Source organism: Crinia signifera, chromosome 11, assembly GCF_055691185.1.
Source record: "Crinia signifera chromosome 11, ASM5569118v1, whole genome shotgun sequence".
NCBI lineage: Eukaryota > Metazoa > Chordata > Amphibia > Anura > Myobatrachidae > Crinia > Crinia signifera.
This window is the reverse complement of record NC_139227.1, coordinates 26229740-26243737: the sequence shown is the minus strand read 5'-3', so window position 1 is coordinate 26243737 and position 13998 is coordinate 26229740. Positions and strand designations below refer to the sequence as shown.

Below are 13998 nucleotides of genomic sequence, written 5' to 3'. Positions count from 1 at the left end.
GCGGCCATGTTCCTGTAGCCGCGACCATGATCTGAGAGCCGCGACCAGGAGGAGTACTGGAGAAGATGGACTATGCACGAATCACCAGGCAGGCGACCCACAGCAGTAACTGGTAAGTGGCCTGGGGGGTTACATGGCACCCTGACCACCCCACCCCTGCAGTCAGCAGCACCAGGCACTTTTTACGGAATTTATGGGTGAACACATTTGCGGCAAATTACGGTGTGAAAAAATAAATAAAAAAGAGCTACAACTGAACAGCCTTAGCTGTCAAAGCCTGGAACTACCACCCTTTCACTTACCCCCTGAACCCTCAAAATCTACATATTTACTGGTCTGACCCTGTGGGTTAAATGTATGAAGCAGTGATCAGAGAGGAAATGAGCCAGAGAAGTGGCCCATGGCAACCAATCAGCTGCTCTGTATAATTTTACATTATGCAAATTATATACCCTACTTCACTGCTGATTGGCTGCCATGGACCACTTCATACATGTACACCTCTGTGTGGCAGCTTTATCATTCATTCCTATTGGTATGTGTAGGTTGGTTCCATCACCCATACCCATCAGCCCTCCACCTGAAGACCAGCAATAATAGTAGGCCAAACGAATTTCCCTTTATAAGGCGGTCCTGGATTATATTTCCCGTAGCAACAACTATATCTGCAGCAGACGGTCTTTTACACATCAAATTACAAACAGATAAAAGGCCTATGCTTTCCTTTTTATATAATATGGCAGCTAACGTCAGAGAACTGAAATACTCGCAAAGTATAGAAATAACTAGTTAAAAGCCTGTTAAAATTACTGCAGTACTTTACGGCCATCGCATCACATTCCATATAGCCGCATACGATGCGATTTTTCATTGTATAAGCACTCTAATGGGTGCTTACAATGTTAAATGCACCCCCACTATCAACGCCAACCCGAAGCGTGGCAAGTGCAGCGAGCCCGCGAGGGGCGGCAGTTCGCATCCTTGGACCTTTTCATACCCCACTATCGACGTCGGCCTGGAGTTGACTTTAAATAGTGTGGGACGCATATTACTTTACATGTATTCCGTGGATAGTGGGGGTATGAAAAGAAAGGTCGGAGGACGCGTACTGCTGCGCTCGCCACGTGTTGGCGTTGATCCTGGGGGGGGGGCGGCATTTACCATTGTAAGGACCCATCAGGGTGGTTGTACAATAAAAAAAAACATCGTATACCATCGGGGGGGGGGGGGGAAGAAGAAGAGAGGGAGAGGGAGAGAATTTATAGGGCACTTCCTCCTCTTCCATGCACAAAGATGCTATTCATTGCCTATACTGTACTATTAAACGTTTTCACTCCTATGCCTTGGCTTACACTAGCAACCATTGATGCTCCCTCCAACATGCGCCAGCGATCATAGATAACTGGTATTTAGCAAACAGATTTATTTAAAGCTGGTGATGCACTGGAAGGAGTTTCGATGCCTGAAGGAGCAAGGTGATGTTGCAAGAGACAGTGCGCGTCACAGGTGGATGCAGAAAGTAACCAATCAGCAAATGGCCATTTCACAAGCAATCACTCACAAACCCAGTGACAGATGTGGACGATGTACGCTTTAACAGGGTGCCAGATGACTGACAGAGTTTGATTCCGACAGTCATTGCACCGACTGTCAAAACCCAGACACTCGGGCTCCAGACAGGTTAATTATGCGCCCTCAATGGGTCATTAAAAATAAAATAAAAAAACGTACATTTTTGTTTTCAGCAATAACATAATTCGATACAAGGAGAAATTGACTACAATAAAAATATATTTATTTATTTTGTTAGGGAAATTGACAATTTTCATTTCTTGTGCTACTTTCTTAATAAAATAAATACATAGTTTTAAATAATATTTTGAAGACCAGACTAAAGCTCTGGGGGGAGGTTATTCAATCTGGTACAATAGATAAGATTCACATTTAATCCATTCAATGTTCTTTTTCCCCGACTTTTGGAAACATGCCGAAAGTTGGAAAAGACGTGGATCACTGTGAGCTACTTTTTTTTGTCTCAGAATATATATTGTGCAATTTATATATAAAAAAAAAATAAAAAAAAAAATAAAATTTAAATCCTTAATAGACCTGTTATCTCTAAGAGGATCCCCATGAAGGGATAACCGCACACACACGAAGTAGAAATCATAGATATTACACAGTGTGAAGACACTGATTCTACACCTATCTTGCTGAGATTTTTTTTTTTTTTTTTAAACTTCATTGCCATACCCCTGACGAAGTCCTGTGCGACGAAACGCGTTGGGTTTTACGATTAAAGGATCACATATCTTAATAGGAGTCTTTCTTATTTCAAAAGCAGATGAAAGAACTGTTCTGTAGAAATTCTGATAAGAATACCAGCTGATTGGACTAATTGTGAATTGGCTAAGTGGTACTCACTTTAGCGCACTCCGATAACGTGTGTGTGTATATATATATCATACGGTATATATAAAAAGGGGCAGACTAGATGGGCCAAGTGGTTCTTATCTGCCGTAAAATTCTATGTTTCTATGATCAGCCAATCCACAACTTCCCACAGAAACAGATCCGAATGCTCAAATTTAGGGCCATTACCGCAAATTCAGATTTAGCTTTTCAAAGAGTCCTGGCTGTTTTCAATAAGGTTCTGTCAATAATTTCGCGTATTGGAATATCGTCCAGTATTGAATACTCTTTCTAATGGTAATTGCACCAGAGTTTCCTGTCAGCTGGTAAAAAAAAGGTGCATAAGTTTAATGGAAAACGGAAATCCGCTAGAGAAGTGGTTCTCAAACTTGGTCCTCGGGACCCCACACAGTTCAGATTTTCCAAGTCACCCGACAGGTGCACTTACCGACTGACATTTTTAAAGATCCTCAGGTGGAGCTAATTATTTTCACTTGATTCTGTGCGGAGACCTGAAAACATGCACTGTGTGGGGTCCCGAGGACCGACTTTGAGAACCTGTGCTCTAGAGGACTTTATTATTTTTTGTTTGATCCAAACATTAAAAAATATTTCAATATAGTAGTGATGAGATTTTGCTATAGATTTTAAAACTGAACTTTCTATTGATATATAACAGAGGTGTTCTCAAACATCCAGCCTCAAGGAACCATGCAGCGAGAGAGGCTTGGCGTGAGTGAGCAGCAAGGTCCCAGGCAACTCTGCTAAGGATGCACAAAGAGATTGTGTTGAGTTACTTCTATCTGACATTTGTGTATTGTGCGTGACTTAGGTATACGGCGCAGAACAGAGACTCTGGGGGGTATTCAATCACCAGCAACCATCTCCTGAGGGGGGAAGATGGCCGCTGGGCCCTATTCAATGCTGTCTTCCGACAGCATTGAACAGGGGAACTCGGCAGAACGAGCCCGACTGCTTGTGAACGGCCAGGAAGTGACGAGCTGCCGGCTGCAGCTCGGCTCTTCCCGACCACACCCCCTTCTCATCCCACTGCAGGCGGGACATTGAATCCCATCTGCGTGTCGAACAGAGAACTGGACAGGGTCACAGCTGTCGAGCTTAACCCCCAGATGGAATACCCCCCTCTGTCGCACACAGATATACAATTGTTGTCTATCAAACTAATCAGAACAATCTTCTTGTGCATGCTAGTTACAACCAAGATGCAATGTCCGCAAAACAGAAGCAAAACCGTGCTAGACGACTCACACAACCTGGCGTGAGAGGGGCTGTTTGACACAACCTCAGCACAGATGTAGGAGGATCTATCGGAATGGGGTGATATAATTACATTTTATAGTAGTCAAACTGTTGTCAATAGTTCAAAAGTTAATTCAGATTTTCCTTATTACAAGCAGAATTCAGCCCGTTCGCCTGCTCACATTCCAAACGGAAGGCCGAATTCCCTACTCTACATTATTCAGAGATGTTAACCCAATGTTTATGCACTTCTACGATGCTTTTAGATTTGCACATAGGCAGAAGCTGCCCTGACAACAGTATTTAACCAGACAGCCTGAGGGTTACTCAGATGTCCGATGGCCATGCAGCATCGGATCACAGAAGTTGGCAGTGGGTATCCCTTCCTGAGGCATTGGCATATCAGTGACCATCTAATGATTTCTCCTGCAGCGGAGGCATGCAAGGGGGATGCGTTGAGGTGCGGTGTGAAGGCGCCACCCTGGATCGAGCAGCCTAAGATCTCAACCCTGGTCATAACCAGGGTTGAACACGGCTCTGACCCGGGTCAAGGTGCAGTGAGAACGGGGAACAAGACACCTTCTTGTTTGAAGGGGTCTTTTTTGGTGACGGTTGTGAGAGAAGGTAAAAACAAAAAGTATCACCATCTGTGCCTACCGGTTTAGCACAATTTTGTTTTGGACCCAAACTCTAACCTCCCTCATTGTCAGGCAGACAGAACTTTTTAAATTTTCTTTATTTATTTTACTTTGTATATGTAAATAAAATCCCCCTTTTTTATGCAAACACAAGGAGTGGATTATAATTTTATGAAAAAATTACCTTCTCCTCCGGGCAAAAGATACCTTTTGAGGAATGTCAACACGAAACCCACCGTGAGTATGGGTACGCACCCGCTTTGCCACCCCAAAAGATACCTTTATAAGGGTCAAGCACTTCATAAATGTGTAAGTCAGGTATGCCTTCTTGCCTGCACATCATGAGGGCTTAACCATCACCCGTTCTACATGTGAATGACAGAATAAAACTTGGATTTTAGTATATCCTTTGTCCCCACCATATGAATACAACAAATACGGAAGGCGACAGAAAGACGTCTACGCAGTGGGAACAACGCAAAGATAATTATTATCAAGACTGTCAGCGCCCTAATTTTCTCAACCACACCCCCTCATCCAGTATCTTCAATAGGATCAATTGGAAATCGGATTGACCCAAGGTTAAGGCAGCAGAATCCCAGGAGCGCCCCACTATTCTCACACAACATGGGCTGAGCCACCCAGGTCCCGCTCACACTATGGAGGAGGCAGTGGGGTCAGCTCCAAGCGCTGCCTCCTCTTCCGCCCCATGTGATGTCACAGGCAATAAGACGGGTCGGACGTGGAGCTTATAGACAGCAAATGCCGGGTTGCTTCTGGGACGGACCCGTACCTTAATCCCAGGTGCGACACGTCATTTGTGGTCTATGAATTGTCCATTCAGCACTCGTGTCTGGATAGTGATAAAGCGGAGAAATATAAAAAGGTACCACTTCATTGATCTCCAACGCAGTGAGGTTGTCCTTAGCAACCAATTAGCATCTACCCATGATGCTATGAGATGTACTTGATAAATGCTTCCTCAAAGCCGATTGTCGCCAAGGACAAAATCTTCAAAAGTAATTTCCATCCCTGACGTACTATGTATAATGAAATATCTTAAATTTAGCGACAAAACAGTGCGACTGGGTTACAAAAAAGTAATTTAGCCGCATTAAATCCAGTACCACAATAAAATAAATAAATAAATAAATAAATAAATAAATAAAATAGGGTTGCACACACCAATTTACCACACCCTACTATTAAGACGAGAATCAGATGCCCAGAGAGTTTGGGGCTTGGTTAATTAGTGTCATACCTTTAATTGATGTTAAGACTGTTGCATAAACAATTTACAGCTGTGTGAACGTTACATCTGGGGCACAGCGCAATAAACTTTTAACCCTGCCAAACGTAGTAATCCGCCCTCCCCATGGGCACATTACTTTGTGTTATGCATGTGTCTCACCCATTGCAAAGACAGAATCTCTGTATGCAAAGAGTGCCCTCATGTGGACACTATTGCTACTTGCACTGAATAGTAGAAATGCTTAGCACTGTATTTGGGCGACAGGGAATGATAAAATAATAAAAGAGGGAGGATTCAGTTAAAAATATATTGCCACAATGTGCACATACCAGTTACTTATGGTAATGACAAAGAAAGATCTCCCAAGTCACCAGATACAATGGGGGAAATTGACTAAGTTGTGAGTTCTACTTCACATGTGATGTTGCTATGGGAAACCAATCAGAATCTACTTCTTATTTAGCACCCTCTAGAACAGTGGTAGCCAATCCTAGCCCTCGAGAGCTACCAACAGTGCACATTTTCCAGACAACCTAGCTGCTGCACAGCTGCACTCATTAATCACTGACACATTTTAAAAGATACACTTGTGATTCTGTGAGGAGACCTGCAAAACATGCACTGTTGGTAGCTCTCGAGGACTAGGGTTGGCTACCCCAGCTCTAGAAGATAGTAGACAGGATCTGATTGTTTGCCCATAGCAACATCACATGTGAAGTAGAATACACATCTTAGTAAATTTTCCCCAATGTGTGGATCGGTAACGGCAAATTGTGTTGATGCATTGTATTATCTCCTAAAAAATGTATTGTTTCATTTAAATGATTGACACAGACTTTCGGAGATGAATACCCTACGATATGGCACTACAAGTATCAGCAACCCCGCAAGTTACTGATGCCACTCAGAACAGTGATACACAGAATGAAAGTTGCTCACCACTTTCTTGGCCCATCACAGGTGTATGTCCAAAAGGAGGGGGGGGGGGGTACTTCAAAATGATATTGGTAATGGCAGAAGAAGAAAGAGTACACTGTTGCTGTGGAGACGAACAATGTTCAAAAAAAATTGGGCGCAAAGGGTGTGCCAATAGTAACTTGGAGTTAATTACTTACTGAAGTACATTTTCTCTTAGGAAGAGAGCGCAAGACCAATTTTAATAAAAAAGTATAAAAATTATTATACACAAACACCAATAAAAAAAATGAACAATTAATAGTTATCACATAAAACAATATAGAATTTCATTGAAAAAAAAAAAAAAAATCAGTATAGCCAGGGCTTGACAAATTTCTTTAAGATCTAGGAGCCAGGATGAAAATGTAGGAGCCAGATAAACTAATAAGGACAGTGTGCACCATAATGCCCATTACACATACCACATGCCGTAATGTCCATTACACATTATACCATATGCTCATTACATAGAATACCACATGCCGTAATTACATATTATGCCACATAAGTTCCGCTTATCTACAGGAACGTTGCTATGGGTTACATGCTTGATGCCAGGGGTTACCTTGCTCCGCCAGGGGTAAATGCTTGTTTCTATGGAGTTAGCCATGATCTGCCAGGGGTTATGCTGCTTTCACATTGCCTAAATGTTTAAGACCCGGTATTTCAAAATGGTATTTAAAAACAGGTCTAACCCACTAAACCCCTTTCACATTGCAGGTGAAAACCGTTGTAAAAAAGCATGTAATACCATTCACACATTCAACCCGTTTAACCCCCAAGGAACACGTTTCAAGCCATAGAAATAGACCCTTTCTCACTGGCCAAAAACGGCTCTGAAACAGGTAGGGCCCTGCTTTAAACGTTTAACAAATACCGGTATTTGTTAAACGGTTAAAGCACCCTGGAGCTTTCACACTGCAGTTCTACCCATTTTAATAGGCAAAAAAATGGCAATTTACCGTTTAAGAACTGCAGTGTAAAAGGGGTATCAACCCGCTTGTTGCCAAGGGGTTACAAATGCACATGAGACGCAAGGGTTTCTTATGCAGGGGGCCGGATCTCCAAGATATGCTAAGGGGGGGTGGCCACACTGCTATCCGCGGCAGGGGAGAGGTTTTAAAATAGCCAGCCACCGCACAGAGTATTACTTACATCTGCGGCTCCCCACTGCTGTGGACGGAGCTCAACACCGCTCAGAAGTTTCTCCGCCATGCGGGAGGTGGGAGATCTCCGAGGGGGGGGGGGGGGGGGGTGTCTTATCCACGTCAGGGGAGCGGATTTAAAATATTCGGCAACCACACACAGTATTATATTCAGCAGGACGGCTGCAGGAGGGCAGCAGATGGCAGGCCACGCACCCCCTGAGAATCTAGTCGCCAGACAGGAAATTCTGGTTGCCGTGCGGACCTGGTGCCCGGGGGTTTGTTGAGCCCTGGCATAGCCGTATTCCTACGTATAGCCTCATTTAATGTTCTTTTGGGTGAAAGTACTTCAAATAGAGATTATTTGCATAGTTACCATATGTATCTTAGCTTAGGGGGGGAGCAGTCCTGATCTTCCTTAGATGTGCAGTGCTGCAAATAGTAGGTATGTGTCCCAAATAATTTCAGTGCCCCCTGCACCTCCTGGCAGCATTAATCCTACAGGCATTAGTGGGAACCTCTGAGACCGTACACAGCCAGACCTACTACTCCTCCTTACTATAAGGACACTCATACCACTCACTTCCACTCCACTCCTAAGTACTGTGTATATTTAAAATTGAGTAGGGTGTACCCATAAATGCAAAGCCTAATCAAGGGGTACGGGACAGAAAGAAGGTTGGGAACCGCTGATCTAGACAAAAAAAAAAAAAGGAAAATAAAAAAGGTGCACAATTGATTAAACATCAAACAACTTTTCCAACGTACAACTTGTGCCAAAAAGCCACAAATTGGTAAAAAAAACCCCACCCCATCAAGCTCTATTATTACAATGCATGCAGCCACAATACAATTAAATAATATGCAAATACCATAGGAGGTTGTGTGTGCAAATTGACACCTCCCGCCAGCCTCTGCGATACACTGCATTAGATCATCTGCATGAACAAGGCCACCTAAGTGACCCTCAGGTGTTACTTAGTCCAAACACGCAGTTATAGGCCTTGGCATGTCCCTGTTTTCTTAAATGCAAGCCGTCTCATACCCTTCCCCACCCCATACCGGACTTTGCAGGCACTGCCACAGTCATTGCACAAACAGAGCTGAATAGGAGCCAACACTGTATGTAAAACATCGGGTTTGCGTATAGCTCTGAATTATGGGGGTTATTCAGCTTGTCTGCTAATTAGCAGAGCCCTGTAATCAGATCACTCTAACGGGCAGCAGCTGATTGCTGCCCTGTGCACGGCTGATGATCTTTACACTGTGTATGTGCATAACCCAGGACCTGTGTGGACGATGCAATACAATCAGGCTGAATGTGCCTGGAGCTGATGTCACACACACCTGCGCTTCCCCTGACACTCCCAGTAAATGGAGAGGTTACCACCCACAAACACCGACTTCCCGCCTATTAACTTGCACATGGCTAGCCATTAGAAGATGATGCTGGATTTTATTTCAGGATGGCCTCACGCATGTGTGCTGCGAACCGTGAGCATTCAATCAATCCGACATGCAATCAGGACTGAATAACCCCCTGTCAGAGATATTCTGTAGTTGATTTTGTGGATCGGGATCGTCAGGTACTAAAGTCATTCCAGATACAAAAATGTCTTTCAGAATCACTGACCTGCACAGAACAAGATGTACCGAACATTACCAAAGTGCACCATCTACACAACCATTGGCAGGCATACGGGACATGATGCAATTATTGGGCCAATACACAGATTATTGGCAGAACAAGTTGCTAATCCCACAGGACATTCGCGGGTGATAAGGATGATCGGGCATAGTGAAATCTCCCGACATGCCTGACTGCTCATCGGTCAGCCCCATTTGGCATTTACTATCAAGGAAAACATTTCCAACGTTCCATCACAGGGGACAAGATCAGAGCCTGTGTAATTGTTAACTGTGAGATATCGGTGAACAAACACCGGTACTTGTTTCCTAGCACGGCACTCATCGCATCGTATACCATTACGCTAAATAAGGTATGCGATGCGATATTGTACAATAAAATATTGCATCGTATGCCATACAATGGCATACGATACGATCATATACGATTTTTGATTGTACAAGCACCCTGATGGGTCCTTACAATGTTAAATGGCCCCCCATAGTCGACGCCACCCCCAGGATCAACGCCAACCCGAAGCGTGGCGAGAGCAGCGCGCCCCGCGAGGGGACACAGAATACATGTAAAGTAATACGCATGTGCTCGCCATGCTTCGGGCTCGGTGGTTCGCTGCGCTCGCCACACTATCTAAAATCAACTCCACACCAACGTGCATAATGGGGGTATGAAAAAGTCGGAGGACGCGTACCGCTGCACTCGCCACGCTTTGGGTTTGCGCATCGCCTTTGTGTTGATAGTGGGGGTGGCGTGGGGGTGCATTTAACATTGTAAGCACCCATCAGGGTGCTTGTACAATTAAAAAATGCATCGCATCGCATGCGGCTATATGGCATGCGATGCAATTAGATGCCTTAAGATGGACATCGGGGGCGCCGTGCTAGGAAACAAGTACCCAAACACCATATCTGATGGGTTTACAACACACTGACATAGTTAGCTTTTCCTCTTATGCAGCAGCAGTGCTAGGCAGTAAAGGTGCATACACACCGAGTGATTTTTGCCCGTCCAAGCAATTTTTGTGGGGGTGGACAGCTTTCCATTGCAGGCTGCTATGGCATTACACCCCCTGCTAGTGGAGCCTGGTGCTGGTCCCTAAAAAACGGGGGAACCCCACTCACTTTGTCCCCCCATATTTTGGGAACCAGGGCCGGCTCAAGAGCCTGGTGCTGGTCCTGAAAATACAGGGGACCCCCACTCACTTGGTCCTCCGTATTTTGGGAAAAAAGTCCGGCTCGAGCCCCGTGCTGGTCCCAAAAATACGGCGGACCCCCCACTCACTTAAGGTGGCCATACATCAGAAGGACCTGCTTACAATCATGATTGTGTCCAACTTTCCCTTCAACTCCCCGGCAGTCCGTGGTGGTTTCCGGGCACACAATGTACTCACAATCCGTCATACAATCCAGCTGCTGCATGATTGTATGATTGAAAAAAACAAACAAAAAAAAAAAAAAAACACAGAAACAAAATACTAGCGCTATAAAAAAAAAAATAAAAAAAAAATCAATCAATCCATGATAATAGCAAAAAATGCCATAACGATCTGAGGAAGCCGCTGATTCCGGAAGGAGGTGGGGAAACGCGTTGTCGCTGAATATATATCGTTGAAGGCTTTACTAATAATCCATCTACAAAAAAACTTTTCTGGAATACAAGGAGGCTTTCACAGGTACCTGGATACACAACAAAGGGGCTAATTCCAGCCTGCTCCCCCAGCCTACCAAGCAGCAATGTGCAGCTACAACTAAATACATCTGATTGGGGCTTGGAAATTAACAGGACCGGAGAGAGGGACCTTATATTTTGTGTCTGGCCAGACATACCAGGACCGGTAACGTTACCGTTAATTTTTAACCCCTCCTTTTTTTTTTTTTTTTTTACTATATTTTTTCCTAATATGCTAACAGTCACTAACATGCTTTCTGCTAAATGCAAAGGAATGGATGACTAATACCGTGTGCAAAACAATTCTCATAACAACATCTTAGCTGCAAACTGTGAAGTTTTTAGGTCTATTTTTATGGTTATAGTAATGTACTATTAATAATGAATTTCTTGTATTTAATATTCACTGGCCAGTGATTCGTATCTAGATAATAAATCTTATTATACCGAGGTAGTCCCTAGCGCAGTTTTTATATGTTGTTTGTCATTGTATGATTGAAGCTTCATTTAAATAGGGGACTGGCCTACTAGGATCAAAAATATAGGAGTACCAAAAATTCAGGTTTTTTTTTATTTACAGATCGCCAGCAACTACCAATCTGCTCACATCTGCTGCGCTACACCATTATTAAATAGCCCGAATGCAGCAATCCTCTAATAACTGTTTTCAGAGCAGTAACAAAATTGAGAAAAAGGACGTCCTCCGCTTTCTACAGCCGCCCACCTGTCTGTCACTTGGAAACTTCTGCGGCTCCCAGTGTCTAAAATGCCACGGGCCGCGCCGAAGCTGCACCTCTCTTCTCTGCTGGTCAGGGAGGGAGTGTCACATGACTATGGATGTGTGAGCCATCTAGTGACAGATTGCCTGTGCTTAAAAGTACAGGCAATCTGCTCCCAATCCCAATTGATCTGACGTGCAGCACCACAGATCAGAGGACCAATCCTCCAATCTCCCGGGGCAGGGAGATTGTGTGATGGTATGATTGTGTACACACAATCTGGATACAATCCATCATACAATCCCTCGAGATTGTATGATTGGGTACAATGTCTTTCAGGTGTATGGGGGGCCTTAAAAGCAATACAATCATACAGCAGATGGATTGTAAGTACATTGTGTGTCCAAAAACCAACAATGACTGCCGGGGAGTTGAAGGGAAATTGGACACAATCATGATTGCAGGTCTTTCTGATGTATGGACACCTTTAGTCTGTAATTACCTTCAGAAGAACAGGTGAGAGACAGAGGTAACAGGTGTGGCACATAGAAGGTACAGGGGTGACAGGTGCGGGGAGCAGGCCTGGCAGGTGTGGAATGTAGAAGGAACAGGGGTGACAGGTGCGGGGAGCAGGCCTGGCAGGTGTGGAATGTAGAAGGAACAGGAGTGACAGGTGCAAGGAGAAGGCCTGGCAGGTGTAAAGGTGCGTACACGCAGGCTATAATCGCTGGCAATATGGGCGCTGATTCTTATACATTCCACCTGGCAGGTGTAACAGTTGTGGAATGTATAATAAGGAACAGGGGTGACAGGTGCGAGGAGCAGGTCTGGCAGGGGTAACAGGTGTGGAATGTATAAGGAACAGGGGTGACAGGTGCAGGGAGCAGGCCTGGCAGGTGTAGAATGTATAAGGAACAGGGGTGACAGGTGCGGGGAGCAGGCCTGGCAGGGGTAACAGGTGTGGAATGTAGAAGGAACAGGGGTGACAGGTGCGGGGAGCAGGCCTGGCAGGGGTAACAGGTGTGGAATGTATAAGGAACAGGGGTGACTGGTGCGGGGAGCAGGCCTGGCAGGGGTAACAGGTGTGGAATGTAGAAGGAACAGGGGTGACAGGTGCTGGGAACAGGCCTGGCAGGGGTAACAGGTGTGGAATGTAGAAGGAACAGGGGTGACAGGTGCGGGGAGCAGGCCTGGCAGGGGTAACAGGTGTGGAATGTATAAGGAACAGGGGTGACAGGTGCGGGGAGCAGGCCTGGCAGGTATGGGGAGCAGGGGTAACAGGTGGGGCATGGATAAGGAGTTACAGGTGTGGGGAGCAGGTGTGACAGATGTGGGGGAGCGGGTAGGTGTGAGGGGAAGGTGTGGGTACATTAACATAGGAACGAACTGTCAGCCGGTGCTCTCTGTCTCACCTCCTCTACGAAGCTGGCGATATCGTACACTCGGCCATGGATGATCAGCCACAGCTCCTTTGCAGTGTTCCGTTTCCGCACATCCTCCAAGGTATAGTAGGTGACCTGCTGCGACTCCGCACTCTGGCTATCGCCTTCACTGTTCGCCATTGCCGGTATAGAACGCGTTACGTAAGTCGCCGCAAAATGGTCACTGCCGGCTTCCGTACAAGAGACACCTCAGAATCGTCTCATGGACACATGTGAGTTCTCCAGGGTGATAGCCAATCACAGCTATAAAGGCGCGGCCCGCCTAAAACGACTGCTCAATCAGAGACCTCGTAAACTTCAGACCATCGACAATAAGAATATACGTAAGACCAGCGTGTAACTGTCAGCGCCGCGGCCATTTTATATGAGGGCAGGATTCATGTCACTGGCATAGTGCAGTGCCAGTCATCAGTACTGGGCTATACCATAATGAAATATTATATGCCATAACTAATAAATCATAGTGCTAAACAATGTTATTGCAAATATCATTGTAAGATGTACATTTGCATCTATGTGGCCCTTTTCGCATATGCCGCATTTACCCTACCCTACAAAGCAAACATAGATTTTAGTGCCCCTCGTTGTGGGTGGAGCTATAATGTGGGTGGAGTCAGGGCCGCCACTAGAAATGTTGGGGCCCGGGACTGACCTACAGACCGGGCCCCCAGCGACACAGCGCCATACCTCCGTCCCAGGGGCGGATTTAGGGATGAGGGCGCCCCTAGGCACAACAATAATTTTCGCCCCCCGGCCTAATTGTATTATTTTTATTGATTACTTATAAGCTCTCATTTGAAAACAGCCAATATAATGGATTTATTTAAAAAAAAAGCCACTAACTGTGGCATGTTCTTTTA

The 13998-nt window shown here is 45.1% G+C and overlaps 1 protein-coding gene across 2 annotated transcripts in view; it reads right to left on the bottom strand.

The window, feature by feature from the left end:
* CYB5B (cytochrome b5 type B) overlaps positions 1 to 13367 on the bottom strand; it is a 28565-nt gene extending 15198 nt beyond the window's left edge. Inside the window, exon 1 of one of the 2 annotated variants that reach the window (XM_083165511.1) lies at positions 13109 to 13367. In XM_083165511.1, the coding sequence (XP_083021637.1) occupies positions 13109 to 13258 (150 nt within the window). In that variant the 5' untranslated portion in view covers positions 13259 to 13367. The remainder of the gene's footprint in view (positions 1 to 13108) is intronic. The other variant, XM_083165510.1, reaches the window with a different exon arrangement.
* Positions 13368 to 13998: the final 631 nt, after the last annotated feature.